The 13,854-nt window shown below is 41.3% G+C and overlaps 1 protein-coding gene across 7 annotated transcripts in view; it reads right to left on the bottom strand.

Annotated features, from left to right (window-relative positions):
- Positions 1–13,854, bottom strand: part of LOC111148436 (SID1 transmembrane family member 1) — a 91,090-nt gene that overhangs the window by 22,193 nt on the left and 55,043 nt on the right. For all 7 annotated transcript variants that reach the window (XM_022505020.1, XM_022505015.1, XM_022505005.1 and 4 more), the window contains 2 exons: positions 11,961–12,004; positions 1,121–1,192 (listed from right to left, as the gene is read on the bottom strand). In XM_022505020.1, coding sequence (XP_022360728.1) covers positions 1,121–1,192; positions 11,961–12,004 — 116 coding nt within the window. The remainder of the gene's footprint in view (positions 1–1,120; positions 1,193–11,960; positions 12,005–13,854) is intronic.

Here is a 13,854-nt window from a genome sequence, read left to right on the forward strand (position 1 = left end):
ATTTTTTTATATTTACATTGTCTATTTCTAGAAGAACATATGAAGAACATAAAGGCATTTGCTCTGATAAGGTATTTGTATGCAAAAATAAGATGACGTTTATATGTTATGTTTCATATTTTAAAATATGAACATAAATATATAAACATGTACATGCACGGTTCTGTATGGCATCTTCCACATGTCCGTGTAAGCACACACATATCCAGGGGCTGTATATTGCTCGTGGATAAAGTATGTGTACGCTGAGACCCCCCACATGCTGCATCTATGATTACAGCATGAGAACACCACTCTCAGGAAGAAGAATCCTCGTGTTCTTGTGACTGTTTCCCAGAGCAGATGGGAATTTGTGCAGCTCGATGAGCCCATGAGCAGAGCCTACCTTCCGCTTTATTTCTTTGGTTCAGAGAATTAAACACGCGCGCGCACACACACACACACACACACACACACACACTCGCCTGTTCTCGCAGAGCCAGAAATAAGTAGCCTGCACGAAACTCACATGCTTCTCCAAGCTTCAGCACACGAATAGAATAAGGACTCTCAGCCCCTTTGCCCTGACATTTTAAATGAATCATTCATAGACCGACAGAATTCTGTCTCTTTCAGGCCACGCAATGAACACTGGGGGGTTGTCATGTGAATGACTAGGTTCAGTTATGAAGTTAACCAGAAAGAGCAATTGTTTGCCTATGGCCATGTTCACCTGCAGCAGAGCCTTACTCTTCTGATCGCCCTCACTCCACTGAAACCTGAGAATGAAACAGCTCGTCAATTGATGTCAGGCTCCCTGACTTGACTCTGACACACTGTTCATGCCCTAAACTCAGGCTGGGTCTGAAAGTATCCCCACGGGGACCTTGGGGGTCGATGGCAGCCACGGTAGGGAATTCTGCTTATGTGTGGCTGGCACAGAAGAACAGAACTGGAGAGAGTTAGAGCTGGAAGGAGACTTCCAGATCACCCAACCGATACATCTTATAAAGAAAAGACAATCTTACAGGATGACCGCATCACGCACTCTCACAGTCAGTAGTGGCTGGAGGGCCCTTTATATCCTATTCTCTGGAGAATTAGGAAATACTTCAACGAATGAACTCATTGTAGGAAATACCTATTGCCCCATAATTGCTTCCTTCAGGGGTGCCGGCAGCAATGGGATGGGACGCCACCATGTTTTCAGAGCCTGTTGGAAAGAAACACAGAGAGGCCAACACTTAACATCCAGTTGCCAAAACAGAACAACACAACTCTAAGTAGTTTGAATAATCAGATCACAACATTTTGAACTTGATTTTCTTTTTACTCGAATACAAGACTCACTGAACTCGACCTGTGGGCCAAATCTAGCCCACCACCTGTTTTTGCCTGCCTCTTTTTTTTTTTAGAGTTTTATTTGTTTTTTTCAGTTTTTTTTCTTATTTTCACCTCTTTTTGAATAATTTCCATTCTTTTATATGTATGTATATACATACATACATATATATGTATATATACACTCACACATATATATGTGTATGTATATGTATATATATATAGTTTGATTTCTTTCATTCTATTTTATTTTTCTTTCTTTCTTTCTTTTTTTTGAATTAACATATATTATTAGCCCCAGGGGTACAGGTCTTGTTTTTGTCTGCCTCTTGAAGTAAGAATGGTTTTAAAATTTTTAAATGGTTGGGGAATGAAATCAAAGGAAGAGTTCATGACAGGTAAAAATTATATGAAATTCAAATTCCAGTGTTCATATATGAAGTTCTATGGAAATAAAGCCACGGTCATTTGGGTTCGTCTATGGCTGCCTTTGGCTATAGTGGCAGAGTTGAGAAATTGCGAGAGAGACATCTGACATTATTTGCTCTTTGGCACTTTACAGGGGAAAAAACCCTCCTGGTTCCCGCCTGAAGGGACTGCAGAATCCCAAGAACAAAGGAGCACAGGTCTTGAAATTATTTTGAGGAAGGCCACCACTGAACAGAAACATGGAATTAAAGCCCTGTAATTTGGATGTTTTTAAAATAGCATTTAGCAGTACCCTATCTGCAGGATGAGCCCAGATAGGGAGGAAATTACTCCACTCCTCGGAGCAACCAATGATGACAACTGAGCTGGGGATGAGGAAGAATGTGAGATATTTTGAGAGGGATTTCTGGATCTGTTGCCAAATGTCTGTTGGCAGGGAGAGAAAAATGGAATAAGATAATGTTCCTCAAATGTTTCCATTGAGGTTCTCCTGGTAGCAGCCCAGGGAGTGACCTCGTTCCTGAGTCTGGCGGTGTCCTCTGGAGCCAGGCCACTCAAGCATCGGAGGAAAACATCTCTCGACAGTCTCCTTGGTTATGAGGCAAGATGCTCAGTGAGTTTATCCACCTCTGAGGATTAGGCAGAGCTGAACAAGGAGAGGAGAAGCCACAAACAAGCAGCCTATCTAGGCGTTTCTCGGACTCTAACTTAATGCTACAATGTTTCCAGGAGCCACCCTGGTCTGTGGAGATGCAGGAGAATATGTCTTCACTGCCTCCTGAGCTTTGTCGAGGATCTGGGATGTTATCAGGCTGGCGGGAATCACAATATTGTATCTTTCTTCTGAGGTGATGTTGCTTGTATCACATTCCAGTCAAAAAAAGAGTCTGTGAGTGAACCGGTCAGTCTGGTATACTGTTGCAGGGAAATACATTTTCAGTGAAGACACATAACTGAGGATAGTCTATAACAACCTCATTGTAAATATCTTTCCATTTCTTCATAGAAAATACACTTCGTTACAGCTTACATTCCTGCCCTAGTACATAACACGCGGAACCAAAAGCCTCCAACAGTTCATCTCTTGTCACAGCCAGCTCTCCTCACCCAGCTCATAAACTTCCTCCCACTGGTGGGTAGTAAAAACATTACAAACAAGCCAATTTGTAGGTTATATCATGTTTTTAAACTCTTGGTGTGTCCATTCTTTTTCTTCATGAAGAAAAAGAATTAAATCCTGAATTCAAAATATTTAGCTGCGTGATAAAAGATGGCCTGGGAGACTCCATTTCCTTCCTTCTTTTGGTAGCTTAGCCAAGAGTGGGCTCAGCTGGACAGCAAGGCCTTTGGCTAATACAGCGGTCCTGGTGGGCAAGGCTGTTTCCAGGCCCTCGGAATGCAGACTCCCTGGCACTATCCTTAGGCCTGGGGATTCCTTGATCTGTGTCTTATCACTTCAAGAGAGTAGATGTTCCTCGGCCCTTCTTGGGCTCACCTGTAAATATGTAACATGGTGTCAACACCCTCTATGCTTTTCATCCAACTTCAAGGCAAAGAAGGAGGTTATTTGCAGATGCTTAAGTATGAGGTATTAAATTTTTTTGTGTGCAATAGCAGTGTCATATGGAAACGTCATGTACAATTTGATGGGCTCTTTGACCTAGGACAGATTTAGCCATAGTTAAGAGCACAGAGCCTTGCTGCTGTGACTGCTGACCGTAATGAGTCCCACTTACTATTCCCACACCCACTAGTACTGCTACCGTAACTCATGCTCCCATTGCTGTTACTACTGCTGTGCTTGCTGCTGTTACTACTAACTACTACTACTACTACTACTGGCCAGTGTTTACTGATAACTTAGTGTATGTCAGACATCCTTTGAAGTTCTTTGCAAGAATTTACTCTTTTAATTTTTCAATAGCCCTATGAGGTGGGTACTGTGATCACCATTTTAAAATAACATAAGGGAGACACTTGAGAAATCAAGGATTTGCCCAGAGTTCCTTGGATAGTGGATGGAGAGAGGTTCATTGCATTGGTTTCAGTTAAAACTTATCTTCTTCTTCTTTTTGGGGGGGAAAGAGAGAGAGAGAGAGAGAGAGAGAGAGAGTGTGTGTGTGTGTGTGTGTGTGTGTGTGTGAGCAGGGGGAGGGTCAGAGGGAGAGGGGGAGAAAGAATCTTAAGCAGACTCCACGCCCAGCATGCAGCCTCATTCAGGGCTTGATCTCCTGACCCTGGGATCATGACCTGAGCTGAAACCAAGAGTCAGATGCTTAACCGACTGCGCCCCAAAACTTTTCTTCTTCTTCTTCTTCTTCTTTTTTCTTTAAAGATTGTATTTATTTATTTGAGAGAGAAAAAGAGGATATGAATGGGGGGAGGGGAGCAGGGTAGAGGCAGAGAGAGAGAGGGAGAAGCAGACTCCCTACTGAGCAGAGAGCCTGACACAGGGCTCAATCCCAGGACCCTGGGATCATGATCTGAGCCGAAGGCCTGGTGCCCCCCAAACTATCTTCATAACTGAAAAATAATACAGGGATTTTCTTTCAAGATATGAATATCAAGTGTGTTACTTTCACAGAGTGCCCAAGAATATCTTTCAAAAGAGACAAGGAGGTTGAGACTTATTTGCATCTCCACTATAGTAAGCTGATACTTTAAAGAAATATCTAAGCACAACCTTTGCTTTTTAGGTGGTCCACTGCTGCTTGCTGATGATGCTCTATTGGGTCATGCTAGTATCTTCTGTCTAGTTCACTGCAGGGAGTTTCACAGAAACCATGGTGATGGGCTCATCCCAGGTGATGTGATCTTTTACATTTCCCTCAGTGTCTTTCACATTTTTCTCTTTCCAAGCTTAAACTCCCTCTTTTTAAAACTTTCTATTCAAGTATAATTAACATACAGTGTTATACTAGTTCCAGGTGTACAACATGATTTGACAATTCTATACATAACGCAGTGTTTATCATCAGTGTACTCTGAATTCCCATCACCAGCTTCACCCATCTCCCCACCCACCTCCCCTGGTGACCGCCACTTTATTTTCTGTATTTAAAAATCTGTTTTTTTTAATTCATCTTTTTTTTTCTTTGTTCGTTTGCTTTGTTTCTTAAATTCCACAAATGAGCGAAATCATATGGTATTTGTCTTTCTCTGACTGACTTATTTCACTCAGCGTTATACCCTCTAGATCCATCCATGCTGTTGCGAATGGCAAGATTTCATTCTTTTTTATGGCTGAGTAGTATTCTTTTTCTTTTTAAAGACTTATTTATTTATTTTAGAGAGACAGTGTGCGAGGGGGAGAGACAGAGGGGGAGAGAGAGAATCCTGAGGCAGACTCCCTTCTGAGCACGCAACCCGATATGAGGCTCAGTCTTACCACCCTAAGATCATGACCTGAGCAGAAACCAAGAGTCAGCCACTTAAAGGACTGAGCCACCCAGGTGCCCCTGAGTAATATTCTGTTACACACACAAACACACACACACACACCCCCCACAGCTTCTTCATCCATTCATCTACCTATAGACACTTGGGCTGTTTCCATAATTTGGTCATTATAAATAATGCTGCAAGAAACATAGGGGTACATATAACATTTTGGATTATTGTTTTCATTTTCTTTGGGTAAATGCCCAGTAGAAATTATTGGATATATGATAATTCTATTTTTCAATTTTTTGAGGAAACTTCATACTGTTTTCCACAACAGCTGCACCACAACAGCTGCACCTGTGTGCATTCCCACCAACAGTGCACGAGGTTCTTTTTCCTCCACATCATTACCAACACTTGCTGTTTCTTGTGTCTTTTATTTTAGCCATTCTGACAGTATGGCAGGTATCTTATTGTGGTTTTCATTTGCATTTCCCTGATGATAACTGATGTTGAACATCTTTTCATGTGCCTGTTGGCCATTGGATGTCTCCTTTTGGAGAAATGTCTGTTCATGTCTTCTACCCATTTTTTTTTAAAGATTTTATTTATTTATTTGTCAGAGAGAGAGAGAAAGAAAGGGCTCACAAGCAGGCAGAGTGGCAGGCAGAGGTGGAGAGAGAAGCAGGCTCCCTGCTGAGCAAGGAGCCCATGTGGGGCTCCATTCCAGGACCCTGGGATCATGACCTGAGCTGAAGGCAGCAGCTTAGCCCACTGAGCCACCCAGGTGTCCCTCTTCTACCCATTTTTAAAATGGATTTTTTTTTTGGTTTTTTTTTTTTTTTTTTTTTTTTTTTTGGTGTTGAGTCGTATAGGTTCTTTATATATTTTGGATATAATCCCTTATTGGATAAATCATTTGCAAATATCTTCTCCCATTCAGTAAGTTGACTTTTTGTTTTGTTGATGGTTTCCTTTGGTGTGCAGAAATTTTTATTTTCGTGTAGTCTCGAGAGTTTATTTTTGCCTTTGTTTCCCTTGCCTGAGGAGACATAGATAATGTTGCTAAGGCCAGTGTCAAAGAGATTACAGCTTATGTTCTCTTCTAGAAGTCTTATGGATTTAGGTCTTTAATCTATTTTGAGTTTATTTTTTGTGTATGGTATAGGACAGTGGTCCAGTTTCATTCTGGTGTATATAGCTGTCCAGTTTTCCCAGCACCATTTGTTGAAGAGACTTTTTCCTTTTTCCACGTGTCATTTTTGTGCCAGTACCAGACTGTTTTGATCACTACAGCTTTGTAGTATATCCTGAAATCTGGGATTGCGAAAGCTCCAGTTTGGGTCATCTTTTCAAGTTTGCTTTGGCTATTCAGGGCCTCCTGTGGTTTATACAAATTTTAGGATTATTTGTTCTAGTTCTTTTCTAGTGAAAAACACTGTATTTTGATACGGATTAAATCTGTAGCTTTAAGCTCCCTCTTTTTAACCATCAGCCTACGTCCTTTAAAAAAGATGTAATTAAAAATATTAAATGTGTAAAGAATAGGTAGAGAATGACACTAAAATTGTAACACCCACACTTTGGGGCATTTTGGTGTTACTGAGAAGCCCTCTGATATGAGAAGCAGAAGTGTGCCTAGGAAAAGGCTTGAGTCTGGTTATGATAGGAGGTTGAAATGGTTTGTGGGAAGTAGTATTTTTGTGGGTGTGAACAAAGGAGGAAAAAAACACAAAAGCTAAGATCAAAGCAAGCGAGCAAACAAAAAAACGATCCCTGTTTTGTGAGGTGAAACTTCATTACAAAGCAAAAGCCAGCTGCGTGGGTCTGTTCAGACTCGGATGTGGTACTGCCTTTGATACTCAGCTCTGGCTTATAACTGAGCGGGCGGTGGTTCTGATGTAGTCTCGGGCCGCTGTTCCCACCGGGAGGCAGCTGCAACGCCCGTGTAGCTCTATGAGGGACAACAGCATCAGGATTTTCACGGCACTACAGTGGCTCGCACACAAAGATGTGTAACTCAGCGGACATCTACAGGCTCAGCTTAAATATGAGATTGGCCAACATTGGATAACAGTATTCTATTAATTTTTCTAACGTCTAAGGACTTCACGGAATGCAGAAAACCAAAGCGTTCTCTCCCAAACTTCAAATATACTTGATGCTCCATAAGGGGAGCTATATACTTATATTTAACTCTCTATGGTATTCAGAAAGAATTAAACACAAAATATCAGTTTATAGGACAGACCAAGATGTTCTGGCTGGGAATAAGTAAACATAAGAGTTGTGAATGAGCTCATCTTAATGAAGAAACTTGTTCTGGCATCTTTTTTTTTTTTTTTTTTCCTGAGCACAAACACTTTGCCATCTGTTTACTTTGTTAACATTGCATAAGATATGCTCACATGCTGGCTTTTTATGTTGAATGCTCAGTGTGAGGAGAAAAACCTCACTTTGAGCACGTTTGGATCTTTCAGAGGCTTCATATTTATAATTGTCCTGTGTTCTGCCTCTGGACTCAGGAGGTCGGAAGCTGAAGAGGGAGTCAGAAACGACGCGAACTCACTGCCGAGAAATTTCAGTTTTACGCCAACAGGCTACCTATCCCCAAAGTCTCAAAAGTTAGGGAGAGAGTTCCAGTCCAAGATGGCAACGTGGGAAGACACTGAACTCACCTCCTCCACGGACACACCAAATCTGCACCTATTTATAGAGCCATTCCTCCTGAAGATCTGAGGGCTGACTGAGCAGCTTCGGCACAGCTAAAGATAGAACAGCAGGAAAAACAAAGCCGCGCTAATGCAAACGAAGGGCCCTGGAGGAACTGGGGTGGCAGGGATAGTTCTGAGGGACCGGGAGCAAATCTGTCCGCCTTGCAGCACAGACAAAAGCCCTGGTTTAAAAGGGCAACTAGAATAGAAAAGATCCAGTCTTAGAACTCCTCCAATGGTGGGAGTGCTCCTGGAACTCTCTCTGCAGGGAGGAGCTGGCAAGGGCCTCGGGTTCACGCCCCCCCTCCCCCCATAGCGCACAGGGGGCAGGGCCTTGGGGCCTCAGAGCTGACCTGCCTTCTCAGTGCACATTAGTTTGAGAGCTTCTCTCTTCAGAAAGATACATAAACTTTAAATATAAACAGGGATGCCCGGGTGGCTTAGTTGGTTAAGCATCTGCCTCTGGCTTGTGTCATGATCCTAGGGTCCTGGGATCGAATCACACACCAGGCTCCCTGCTCAGTGGGGAACCTGCTTCTCCCTCTCCCTCTGCCTGCTGCTCCCCTTGCTTGTGCTCTCTCTCTCTGACAAAATAAATCTTTACATATATATATATATATATATATATATATTTGTTAAATATATATATCTTTAATGTCTTTATATATATATTTGTTATATATATGTGTGTGCGTGTTTATATATATGTATGTGTGTATATATATATATATATATATATATATGAACAATATATGTGAAGCCTTTCTACTCTATTAAAATTTGCCACCAGTGTTAAGCTTATTTATAAAGAGAATGTTTGTGAGGAAAAAAAAAAAAAAAAAAGACAGGCATCCTGAATCCCCACTGACAATCTGGGTAAAATCTCCTGTTTTGGTCTTCCGTTTAACCTGTCAATACTCCATAACCACACTCCCAGAGTTCAGCACGGAGAGGAAGATACACACGTCCTGCTCACCTGGTCACTTTGTCATTACCCCCACTCCCCTGCCATCTTCCTCCCACCATCCTACTGGGCTGAGTGAAGTGGGCTTCTTCTCTCTTGCAAGAGTTTTCCTGCCTCATCTTCTTGTTGTGGCAGCATTTGTCCTCTCCCTTTCAGACGTCTGGGTCCGCACTGATTTGGGTGGATCCCAAGTCTAATGGGATCCTCCTTCCCTTTCATATAGTACTCCTAGCTTTTGCTCTGGTTACCAGTGCCTCTGCTATTCCCTGTAGCTCTGATCTCCACTGATCTTCCTGTAGTCCCCACAGTCACATGGATACTGGACCTCTGGGAGAGAAGGGCATTTCTGCATCCCCGTTCCTCGGCAAGGCAAAGTCCCCCTGCCCCCGCAGTGTCTCACCTTAGCTTTCAGATAGATAGTGTCCCTCACTTGCTTCTGTCTCTTGCTCCAGGCTGGTTTCTCAATGCTCCCTTTGATGTGCTTTAAAGAGTTGCTAACTAGTTCTTTCCTAGGGTAGAGTGTGTCTTCTCTGCTCTTGTCTTCAGCATCTAGGTCTTGTTTCACTTGTGGTCATGGGCCATTTTCTGATATAGCCTGTCTGCATAAAAAAGTCTCCTGACCTTTCCCTATTTCAAAGCCCTTTGTGGTGAGCAATCCTATTCCCTACTTCCTAACTAAGCTGGGATTTTTGTTCTGGTATCCTCACCTGGCAGTCCGGGTATTTAAGTCAGATATTCTCAGTTGGGGCTGTAGAGGTGGGGAGGCCATTCTGCCCCCAAGAAGACATTTGGCAATGTCTGGAGACAGTTTTAGTTGTCACGAGGATGGCGTGTACTACTGGTTTCTAGTAGGTAGAGGTGAAGAATGCAGTTAAACATCCTAGAGGACAGCCTCTAACAACAAAGAATTACCCGGCCTGTAACATCAACAATGTTAAGTTTGAGAAACAGGTCTTAGAGGAAGAAGATCTAGTTCTGTAAGTAGGCCTGATTGATCTGTAAGTAGGCTTGATTGATCTGCAGGTAAATCTACTCCTTTGCAGTGACTGATATAACAATAAGTAAATGATCCACTCTACACCAGTGAAATATGAGAAGTTACTGGGTGCTCCTGAAAAAGTCCTTCCTTTCGGACATTTTCAGGTGAGGGTGTCAAACTAATTCACCTCACATCAGCACTGGAAGTAAAGCAGAGTCAAGGGAAGGCAGGGAAAAGGACCAGAGCCACCAGACTCAGTCAACCCTGAAGCCCACCCTTCTGCTCAACTTGCAAAGAGAGGAGCTTCTTTATTATTTAAGCATGTTTTGAGCTCTATCTTGTTGTTATTTGCAACCATGTGAATCCTAACCGATGCATCTTTACTTTCTTTCTCCCTCTACCCCTTCTTCCCTCCTTCTCTCTTTCTCCCTCCCTTCCTCTCTTTCTCTTTCTCTCTCTCTCCCTTCCTTTCCTCTCCTCTCCTCCTCTCCTTCCTTCCTTCTTTCTACCATTCATTCATTCATTCATTCATTCATTTCTGCTTGCCACCTGAAGGGTGCCTGTAGCTCGTAGCTAATTTTCAGAGCCTTCTTGATCTTGGATAATGATCTGGCTAAAGATCTCAGTTCTGTCCACTTATATTTAATTGTTCAGGAAACTCTTCCAAACATGGAAATTCCTTATTATTATTACAATATTATCATTACAATAATTTACATTACATAATAAAATGTCTTCACTCATACAATAAAAATAACAGACCATTCTTTCACAGAGCACTAATGGGATCTGATTAGTCAGGCTTTCTAAGTTCAGTGGAGACCTAAACTAAGAGCAAAACTTGGAGAACACCAGAAGAAAAAGGATGAGATCCAGAGAGAAGACAAATTCATTTACATATTCTATGAATACAAGGGAAAGTAGGACTTCAGATTTTAAAGACACTAGAGCTGGTGTCCTTTCACAGTTGAAATGTTATCAAAACCAATTGCCTGGGTGGCTGGAAAAATAAACATGCTGACATTGAGGAAGACAAAAAATCAAAGGAAGGCAGGAGAAGCAGCCCTCCAGCAGAGTGAGAAATGTTCCTGCTGGGTGTGTAGGGGACGGGTTTGTGTCTTTCTAATATTCTGTGGGCTCATTTAAGTACAGAAAATACAGAACTAAACATCTGCTGTATGTGACTTAAAAATCAAGTTTCATTTCATCGTTCCTTTTCCAAATAAGCACTCTATGCCAAAAAACTTACAAACACTGAGTAACTCACACTGATTTAGACTTTTCAAAAATGAGGACATTTACAAAAGGTATAAACTTCCAGTTATAAGATAAATGAGTCCTGGGGATGTAAGATGCCGCCTGGTGACTATAGTTCATGCTACTTTTCATATATTTGAAAGTTCCTAAAAGAGTAGATCTTACAAGTTCTCATCACAAGAAAAAAAAATTGTAACTGTCTGTGGTGATGGATGTTAACCAGACTCACGGTGCTGATTGTTTTGCAATATATACAGATACCAAATCATTGAGTTTATACCTGAAACTTACACAGTATTACTGGTCAATTATTTCTCAATTAAAAAAATGAGGACAGTTAAATTTTTTAAAGACTTGATAAAAAGATCAGGTAATTTAATTCCTTTGTTCAAATTATCAGAGTGGAGGAAAGGGCATCTTACGATGGTCAAATAATCAAAGAGTTATTATACTCTTTATTATACTAATTAGTTTCAGACATTTCAGGTTTTTAGCTACGTGAACAAAAAAAAAAGCCTCTTTCTCAATTTGGGAAAAGTGAGCTCTGTATTAGAGTTGACACAATAAATTCTTACTTTTGTTCACAAGTCAGTTTGGGGACAACAATTTACATCTTAGAAAAGACTCAACTTTTAAAAAAAGATGAATGGCTGATAAATGGTATGGGTAACTGCAAGGGACACTCCGAGCAAAGGTTTTTAGCATGAGCTCCACAGCTCAGTAATTACCAACTGTGAGAACTGGTTCTCACTAGCTCTGCTTTCTGTAGAAAGAGTGCAGATTAGCTTACTCTGTGGGAGAGGACGAGAGAGGGTTTGGAAATTACAAAGGGCAAAGAGAGAAAAGTACCACCAAATGGGATGTTGCCACACCCTCGATAATCATTTGAATTTGAAACCAGGGTTTTTCTTACCATCACTGGAACCAAAGCTTCCATCGATGGATTTTCTTTGAAACCTGTAAACAAACGCACACACATGCTTCTAAGATAATGAAAACCTCAGCCTTTTACATTTGTTCCCCATAGACTTTGTTGCCGAATTGTCTGCTAGAATCTCTTAAAAATGAGCCTTTGCATGTGGAGAAACTGCACTCTGACACACTGCTGGCCGGACTGTAGAACGGTGTAGCCACTTTAGAAAACTCTTTGGCAGTTCCTCAGAAAGTTAAACATAGACTTATCATATGGCCAACTCCACTCCTAAGCATGTTTCTACGTGCATAAATTCATTAATTTATTCTCAGATTCCTTTATTTTCAGATAATTCACACACCATAAAATTCACCCTTCAATGTGTACATTTCAGTGAATTTTAATATGTTCACAAAACTGTGCAACTATGCAAATGAGTGGTTCGGTTAGTTAAGCGTCTGCCTTCAGCTCAGGTTATGATCCCAGGGTCATGGGATCGAGTCCTGCATCAGGCTCCCTGCTCAGTGGGAAGCCACTTCTCCCTCTCCCTCTACTTGTGCTCTCTCTCCAACAAACAAACAAATAAATAAATCTTTAAAAAACCCACAATACTGTGCCACTATCACTATTATCTAATTCCAGAAATTTCCATCACCCCCCCAAATTAAAAACCTATTAGCAGTCACTCCCCAATACCCACTTCTGTACATTTCAGACAACCACAAATCTACTTTCTGTCTCTCTATATTTGCCTGTTCTGGAAGTTTCATGTAAAACATACTAAATGTCTTTTTCCGACTGGCTTCATTCATTAAGCATAATGCTTTCAGAGTTCATCTATGTGTAGCATGAATCAATACATCAGTCTTTTATGATTGAATAATACTCCTTTGTATGGTACACCATGTTTCATTTATTTGTTTACACTCGGACATTTGGTTGTTTCCATGTTTTGGCTATCAGGAATAGCACTGCTATGAACATTTGAGTACAAGTTTCTGTGTGGATATGGAATTCTCTTGGGTATACCTAGGTACGGAGGTGTTGGGTATTAGGTAACTGTATTTTTTTTTTTTTTTTCAAAACTTTCCACAGTAGCATTATAGCAGGAACTATTTTGCATTCCTACTAGCATTGTGTAAGGTGTCAATTTCTCCACAACTTTACCCACTCTTGTTGTTTTCCATTAAAAAATACTGTAGTCATCTTAGTGGATAAGGAGTGATATCTCATTGCTGTTTTGATTTACATTTCCCTGATGGCTGATGATGTTGAGCATCTTTTCATATGCTTGTTGGCCACTTGTTTATCTTCTTTGGAGAAATATCTATTCAAATCCTTTGCCCTTTTTATTTATTTTTCTTTGTATCGTTGGCTTATAAGAATTCTTTATATAGTATGGATACTAGACTCTTAACAGATATGTGTCACAAACATTTTCTCCCATTTTGTGTTGTGTTTTCACTTCCTTTTTTTTTTTTTTTAATTTTTTTAAAAGATTTTTCTTTATTCGACAGACAGAGATCACAAGTAGGCAGAGAGGCAGTCAGAGAGAGCAGAAGGGAAGCAGGCTCCCTGCGGAGCAGAGAGCCCTTTGCAGGGGCTTGGTCCCAGGACCCTGAGATCATGACCTGAGCTGAAGGCAGAGGCTTAACCCACTGAGCCACTTCCTTGATAGGCTCTTTAAAAGTACAGAAGTTTTGGGGTTCCTGGGTGGCACAGCCGGTTAAGCGCCTGACTCTTGGTTTCAGCTCAGGTCGTGATGTCAGGATTGAGAGATGGAGCCCCATGTTGGGCTCTGTGCTCAGTGGGGAGCCTGCTTGAGATTCATGTTCCCTCTCTCTCTGCCCCTCCAGCTCCCATTCTCTTTCTCTCTCTAAAATAAAATAAATAA

This window comes from Enhydra lutris, unplaced genomic scaffold, assembly GCF_002288905.1.
Source record: "Enhydra lutris kenyoni isolate GAN:26980312 unplaced genomic scaffold, ASM228890v2 scaffoldscaffold2, whole genome shotgun sequence".
In the NCBI taxonomy this organism is placed as follows: Eukaryota; Metazoa; Chordata; class Mammalia; order Carnivora; family Mustelidae; genus Enhydra; species Enhydra lutris.